At 48.8% G+C, this 8070-nt stretch overlaps 1 protein-coding gene across 1 annotated transcript; it reads right to left on the bottom strand.

The window, feature by feature from the left end:
• Positions 1-2989: 2989 nt before the first annotated feature.
• Positions 2990-7273, bottom strand: LOC123030062 (blue-sensitive opsin-like). The gene is made up of 5 exons (XM_044443636.1): positions 6886-7273; positions 6292-6460; positions 5882-6047; positions 3891-4130; positions 2990-3118 (listed from the first exon to the last, which is right to left on the bottom strand). The coding sequence occupies exons 1-5, from the start codon at positions 7271-7273 to the stop codon at positions 2990-2992; spliced, it is 1092 nt and encodes a 363-aa protein (XP_044299571.1).
• Positions 7274-8070: the final 797 nt, after the last annotated feature.

Genomic DNA, 8070 nt, shown 5'->3' with positions numbered 1-8070 from the left:
GATCTCAGTCTCTCTCATGTTTAGCTCTCCTCTCTTTATGTTGCTGCCATTGGGCTCTCTTCTTTGGTGCTTGCTCAAACTCAAGTAGTGTGTGCAGCGCTAGGAGGCTGGATTATATACTTGAATGCCTCTCAAGGAAGAATAGTACATTATGTGATGCACACCCTGGGTGCTGATTCTTTTCTTTTCTCTTTTGCTACTCCCCAGAAGAGTCCTCTATTCTGAACCACACACACACACACACGGACATGACATGCACACACGCAGGCACCCCCTCACCACCTGAGGAAAGCAATGGAGCCAGCTCTATGTGCTGTGGAAACCTTGGCAGAGCTGAAGTTGAAAGCTAAGTATTTAGCATTCTTTACAGGGGTCAAGTCCCACCTGGGCAGCTGCTCTATGCAAAGGGAGGCCTGCAGTTCCCTAAACAGCAGTGTTTAGGTTTATTGGTATTTGTGGGATGGATCTTTACATCCAGAATCTGAAAAGACCCAGATTTGTGACTGTTGTAGGATGCTTATGCAAAATGGGCTTGGGATCCTGGCTTGGGAGTGGAATGCTGACTACACTGGTTTGGTGGGTCTCTTCTTTTAGTTGGGCCTTGCCTCCCCTCAGCTTCTTGGGCTCTCGTCAGGAATTCCGCTAGTTCTGAACTATTTACAGTTAGAAAAAGTTCACTACTAGCAGAACTCGGTCGTGCGCCCTACACTCATCAGGGGGCAAGGCCCCAGGACATGACTTGGAAGAGGCGTCAGGACAAGCCGTGAAACTGGAGGGGCTGGGCAAGGGTACCGAGCATCTCCTAGACAAAGTTGTGCTAGCAACTTGTCCACGTACAGGCTCCTTGTGTTTAGAATTCAAGGCCCTTCCTGGACGGGTTGCTGTTTCTCCATACAGTCCAGCCCCCATCACACAGAGAAGGGAAGAAACGGAGTGTGCCATCCTGAGTCCCATCCCAAATAACCAACAATCACGGTGGAGGCCAAAGCTGCATCTTCATTGCATTTATTGATGTAACCAGCAGTGTGGGAGGAGGCATTTCATTTACAAGGTGATCACTGTGGGAGTGGAAAGGGGATGCAGAGATAAGATGAATCAGAGGAATGTTGAGAAATGCAACCACGGCCCTGCAGTGCCTGTCTGCCATTCCGAGGTGCAAAAAGGACTGTGCAGCAGGCAAGGCAAGTAGATTATAATCAGTATGCAAATTATGGAGTGAAGCAGAAAATATGGGATACCCCCTGAGCCACTGCTTCCAAAGGGCTGTGAGGAACATGACTTGTCCCTTCTGGCTCATTAGATTCTACTCCACCTTATTCCCACTGAAAGCTCTTGTACTTTTTCTCTCCCCTTTCCCACATCTAACTTTTCTTCTTTTTTTCCTGTGGCATTGACAGGTGAGAAAGACAGGTAAGGAATAGAGGGAAACCTGTAGCATAACTATCCCCAGAAGCCCAAGAAATTGGGGCCCTCACGAGGCTCACTAAATGAGTGATTCATGAACACTGGTCTTTGTTTTATTCTCTTCCTTTACTATTTGGTTAGAACACGCACTGTGAGCAGCAATGTCAGATTTCAAACCTTATCTCAGCCAGGAACCCACCTGATATGCTTTGGCAAAACATATTTCTCAGCTTAAGCTTTTGTCAGTGATAAAGATAATACTGGCCTGCTTTAAAGGGCTATAGTAAGGATTATTGAGACAGTGCATTTGAAGTGCTTTGAACATGTTTCTAGGCTACCTATGGCTGGTTCTTTTGTCACCTAAGGTGCAGCCAGCTGCTTCCCTGAACTGAAAGGACTAGAACATAGATACCAGGGAGTTTCTATTATTCCTGTGACAGTCCTGTGAAAGGCCCCCTGAGGAGTAGGAGAAGCTGCTGCAGGAGGTTCTGCAATCCCCCTTTTCATGGAAATTATTTGAAGCAAAAAAGGTTGAACAGACATCTCTCAAGGGATAGACTGGATGGCTCTCTGGGTGCCTTCTGTCATGATTCTGAAGTCCCTGCTGCAGTGTGGGTTTATGCAAGGAATACAAGGAAGGCATGCAGGGTTGCATAGCCCTGCATCTTATATATCTGTTCCATCAGGCAGTTCTGCTATCTCATGCTTTACAACTGTCCTTTACGAAGTGTCTGCAGTCCCAGATGCAAGGACCCCTCAAATACAAAAGCTTGTCTGAACGTGTATGACTGTGGTCTCCCAATGCACTAAAGGGTATTGGGTTGGCTCTCTCCAGGCATTGGTGTGGGTTCTTGTTGCCCCCTGCTGGATGGAATGAAATGTGGAGGAAAAGAAAGAGCGGGCTGGGATTGCAGCTTTGCTGCATGACAGGAGAAAATGCCTCCTTCCTCTAAGCCACGGTCTGCAAAGCAGACCTGTGGTGCTGATGAACCAGTTCTGATGCCAACGAGGATGGGCTGTTCTCTGATGGAGGGGGAAATAGATGAACATGTTCCATGCAGTTAGAATTCTGGTTTGTCAGGCAAGCTGTTCATAACACACCTGAATTCCCAGTGCTCAGAGAGAGATGCATGCATAGCCCAGCTGCTCTTCCTTTTACAGAAATGCCTGCACCAACAGAAGCAGGGAAGGCTGGGCCAGGCAGACGCCACTTCCACGAGACAGGGGACTGGGCTGCACTGGAGCACATGGTATGTGACTCTCCTGGTTGCCGCCTATGGTTTTGCCAGTGTCTATGGCTATTTCACTCACCTCAGTGGAACAGGATGATGGCAGTCCATGAATGCGCTGCTTATAGTGCAACGTTAAGTATAGAGACCTGTAGAGCAATGCCTGCCGGAATATGTAATGCAAGCGGCCTGTACAGTAGTCAGATGCCTGCCGGGATCAATGGAATGGAAATGGGCCACTTCCAGGCATTATACACACACTGGGAGCATCCTGCTGTGCAGGGCAAGGGGCAGCACTGTACACAGAAGCAGAGTTTCCCCAGAGGTAGAGTGGGTGGTGTGGACATTGCTCATGGTTATGCTGGGGACACCTGGCTGGAGGACACTGAGGAAACCTGGGTGGCTTGTGAGGAACCTGAAACGTCATCCTCATCACCAAAAGGGCTCTTGCCACAGAAGACAAGCTTCAGCATGCAGAAACGGAACTGCAAGGGAGAGAGAGAGAATCAGCATGGATGTCAGAGCCCAAGGTAACTCTAGGCACACCCCTATCTTCACACCTTAGCATCTAGGCATACCTTCACTTAAGCTAGACAGGTGTGGTGACATCTCCAGTCTGCAACACCCAGGATCTAGCTCTGATTTCACATTTCAGGGAATGCTTTCCACATTGATTCATCTGCCATGAAGCCCTTGCGCATTGCAGAGGATTGTGGTACATCTGCCAGGCTTCACTGGGTTGCAGTGGACGGGAAGACACTTGCACTGGGAAAATGTCTTTCAGATACACTTGTTGATTATTCCCGATTTTCTTATTGTCCACCATTACTGACTTTGTAGAAGTTCCTAACCATATGGTGTTTCCAAATTCAGTATGAAAAATACACAGCCATTTCCAAACTTGCAGCCTCTCCAAAGAAATGTATTATCACACGTGCCGAATAAGAAGTTCCAGAGATGTAGCTAAATTGAAAGGGGGCACTAAACTGATATCAAGTGGTACATGCCAGAGGCTGCAGTGAGGTCAAGGAGAAACGCTGACACGCGTAACAAGTTTGGGGCTCTATATCCTTTGCGCGAAATTCTGGTCATAGGAGGCAGGGAGAAAGACACACTCAGGGCAAGGGGTGGGAACACCAGAGCTCTAACTGATTCCAGGGAGACCCAATGGGGCATATAAGCATTATGAGATGAGCCCTTCACTCTCTCTTCTTGCCCAGCCCAGCTTGGCCTTAGCTGCTTTCTGTCCATACTGACCTGCTTGTTCATGAAGACGTAAATGACGGGGTTGTAAACAGCGGAGGCCTTGGAGAAGACAGCAGGGATGGAGGCCAGGCGAACATCAAAGGGCTCTCCACGGTGCGACACTACCCACAATGCAAAGGAGGCATAAGGCAGCCAGCACACCAGGAAACCCATCACCATCACTATTACCATCTTGGTCACCTCTCTCTCAGCCTTCTGCGTTGTGGCTGACTGCTCCTGCTGCTTGGCAACCTGATGGGGTGGGGAGAGCATGAGCCATGAGCGAGAATCCCTGACAACCTGGTGGCAGGTTGCACACAGTGCAGAGATTGGCAGTTGGTGTCACTGACATACATCATGGGGAACGACAGCTCAGGGAGTGATATATTTGCTGCGCCAGCAACTGGTTGACAAGCTACAGAAGAGGGAGACAGGGTCTCAGTTTCTGCTATGAAATATTTTGCTGCAATAAATGCTGGCTCTGCTCACCGCTCCTTCGCCATGACCTCTGCCTCTTATGATGGAGCCTGGTACCTGCAGAGTAACTTTCTGAATCCAACAGCCTAGCTAAGAATCAGAGGTGGAAGAGAGCTTACGCCAGACATGGTACAAACCAGGCTGTTCCCACCAAGAACTTCACCAGTAGCACCCAATCTTTTCCTGAAAACCACCAAGACTAGAGCTTGTATAACCACTATTGATGGTGCTTCCAGGGTGCTTTTAGGGTTTCAGCCTAAAACTCTGCTTCCCCAACAGTTTGAAACCATTATTTTCTTGCCCTACTTTATAGCTGATAACAGAAACTGATCAACCAGGATGTTCTCCTTTACCAGGCTCATTGAATGGGTCATCTGGCACAAGACTGTGTCTTGTGAGTGAGGGGGACTCTCACTCCCGCCTTTTCCCTTTTCCTTAAAATGAAAATCTGGGGGATTTTCTTCATTACACTGCAGAGTAGGGGGAAGCAACTCATTGCAGGACTGATAGCAAAAACAGCACTGGGCAAGTTGCTGGCACAGGCAGGCAACATACAAGGACTTTGGACTCACTGTTGCAGCTGGCACTGTGGCCATGTCTGCCAAAGCTCATGTTTGCCAAATATTGCTTGAATTGCACTCTCCTGTACAGAACTGAAATTTTGGCATTTCCTCTGCTCCATTCTTATGTATCTCAGAATGGTATGTCTCCAGGCAAAACTAGGTATGGTGTTAAATGCATGAATGTGTTTATGTCTGCAGTTCCCCCACCCCAGAACAGGGACTGAGGCAGGCAAAAAGGGGGAAGATATCACTTTCCCCACAGGCCCAATGAAAATCTCCCTTCCTTAGTTCCAAATTTGCTACTAGTTCCTGGCAGGAAAGTTTTATTAGTTCCAGTGAGAACTTTCCTCGTACAGTTAATAGGATCTAAAGGGGTAAATTGTCATCAGCACTGTAGAAGAGGGAAAGTGTTTGTGCCCCCTTCTTGCATGCTGAAGTCCCAATCCTTGCCTATTAACACTCTCCTACCCGGTGGCTGTTCTTTAAAGGGGGAAATCCAGGCACACAGAAAGCAGTGAGGCATCTAGTCTGCCTCTTAGACATGCAGCACCTGAGGGATTTTACATTTACCCGATACTGTGATAGTAAAGGGAGTTGCCTCCAGTAACAACAGACAGGGGTCCAAACCCCATTATTTCAAGGAAGTGCTTTGAATCCACTGCAGCTGCCCTCTGTGGAGCAAGGAGCCATGTGACTGGGACAGAACATGGGCTGTTCATCTAGGACATCAATGTCAGAAATCCTGGGCTGCTTCTGTTGAAAGGCTATCCGATATTGGGGCTGATGGTTATGAACAGCATTGGAATAGTAGGACTGCTGGAGAGAAGGCAGCTTCATAGGTTCTTATCCCACCCCTCTAAAGACTCCCTATCCCTTCCATATTGCCACTCTGATGGCGGTGCTGTTTGACACCTTTTCTTAAATAGAGTGGGGCGCAGAAGGGAGTTGAGAGCTAGTACTCACAGCACGCAGGGTGAGGAGAAGACGGCCATAGGAGAACACAATAATGGAGAGTGGCACTCCAAAGCAAAAGCTGAAGAGGAACAACACATATGACTCATTGTTCCACTTGTTGTTTGTTGTATACCAGTCAGGTCCACAGGAGCACTGCAGTCCCTCGGGGATATACCTAAGGAAGTTAAGAAGCATTCAGCAGGGAGCACCTGCTGTGAACAGCCAGGGGACAGTATTCACCTCATCCTACCCACAATAGGCATGACAAAAGTGGGGGCAGTGAAGGGAATACACCAAACCCCACCTGGCCCAATTTGCACAGCTATTAATTGCAGTCTTCTGTCTCCTGAATTCCAGCTATCCCCTTTTCATCTGATCCTAGCATTCCCCTTCCCAACGCTTCCCTGTCCAGCACGTACCTGCTCCAGCCCAACAGTGGTGGTACGGCAGCCACCAAGCCAAAAACCCATGTGATGATGCAACCGATGATGGCATGAGTACCCCTGAAGGTGAAGTTTCCCAGGGGTTTGCAAATGACCAGGAATCGTTCAAAGGCCACAACTGCCAGAGACCATAAGCTCACCATACCTGGTTGGGAGTAGGAAGAAGACAGAAAATGTCTGGCCAGCTTTCTTCAGCCACATAACTGTTCTCTGTATGGGACTGCAGGTGCAGATGTTAACTACACACCTCTGCTGTGCCTTCTCCAAACCATCTTATCTTCTGCTTTGATCTTATTCACAAAGTACACTTCCTGAAATCACACTGTCTTTTGCTTATTGCCAAGCCCTTTAATAGCATCCTGCAGTCCTCAGCTATCCCCACATTCTTGTGCCTGTCTTTCTTCCCAGAATTATTTCTAGGCTGCCTTTAGGGTGCAACCCTTTCACATTATGCCCCCATAATCTCAAACCACCATCCTTCTGCTTTCCTAGCTCTGCACATTTCTTCCTGCCCTCTCACATGGCCACTCGCCCACTCCAGCACTAGGAAGGATTCCCACAGTTGCTTACCACCCAGTGTTGCAGCAAAGCCCTCTATCTTGCAGGCAGTAGGACCCAGGGCGAAGTACATCTGGGAGAAGCTGTAGAAGGCAGTAGTAGATCCAACACAGACCACAAGTAAGTTTGACACAGCAAGGTTGACCAGGATGTAGTTGAGGTGGGATCGGAGCTTCTTGTACTTGAAGGTGCAGAAGATGGTGAGGACATTGATGGGCACCCCAAGTACAATCAGTAAGAACATAAAGGCAGCCATGCCCATAAAGAGACCTGGACTACCCAGGTGAGTCTGAGGTACCAGGAAAGGGCTTAGGGTTGTGATGTTGGCAACGTCCAAGGGCATGGGGCTGAAGAAATCTTCAGGGAGGTCATTCTGGGATTCAGGCCTAGTTTTGTGCATGGTCAGGATTGCACTGCAGGAAGGGGGAGGATGACTGAGAGAAGGAAGTAGTGAGGTTGGAGGGCTGGAAGGAGCTGGGATGTATGTGGGATTGAATGGATGGGGCAGAGAGATGGGGGCAATAGAAAGGGAGGGATAGAGCAGGACAGTCTGTGAGGCAGTTAAATGCGACAGGGCATGGGAGGCAGGCGGAGACAGAGAATCTGGCTTCAGTTCACGTCCCTTTGTTCCCCAGAAGGCAGGGAGTCACAAGCACCTGGACAGCCTGGGGTACCATGGCGAGCGGGCAATGATTCACAGAGTGGTCCTACAAGCCCTTTTTATACTATAGGGGTCCTGGGAGGTTTTCTGGCAGGGAGACAAATGATCTCTTCTCCCTGCCCCCCCCAACATTCCTGTCCTCCTTAATCGCCCTTAAGGCTGGAAAGCCTCACTAAGCCAAGCTTATCTGCAAGGACTGTGGAGCAGCTGCAGCCAAAGGGGCTAGGAAAGACGGGTTTAGTGGCCTGCCAAGCTGATTTGCAGATACCTAATCGGACAGTGGAGCCTGATTAACGACTCAAAGGGGGAGGAGGGCAGGTCAGATAACAAGAGGGGTTAAGAAGCTGAGATGTGAAGTTGAGGAGCAAATGCAGAGACTTATTTATTTATTTATTTATTTATTAAAACATTTTTATGCTGCCCCATTCGCCGAAGCCTCGGGGCGGCTTACAAATGTCCTTACAGATGTCCTTGTCTCCCCTAGTATATCCCCACCTGTGGCTCAGGCAACCCTCTGCCATCTTAGATCCAGACTT

Source organism: Varanus komodoensis, unplaced genomic scaffold (genome assembly GCF_004798865.1).
Source record: "Varanus komodoensis strain SLA01 unplaced genomic scaffold, ASM479886v1 scaffold42, whole genome shotgun sequence".
Lineage (NCBI taxonomy): Eukaryota > Metazoa > Chordata > Lepidosauria > Squamata > Varanidae > Varanus > Varanus komodoensis.
The sequence above is the reverse complement of the archived record's forward strand: the minus strand, read 5'-3'. Positions and strand labels throughout refer to the sequence as shown.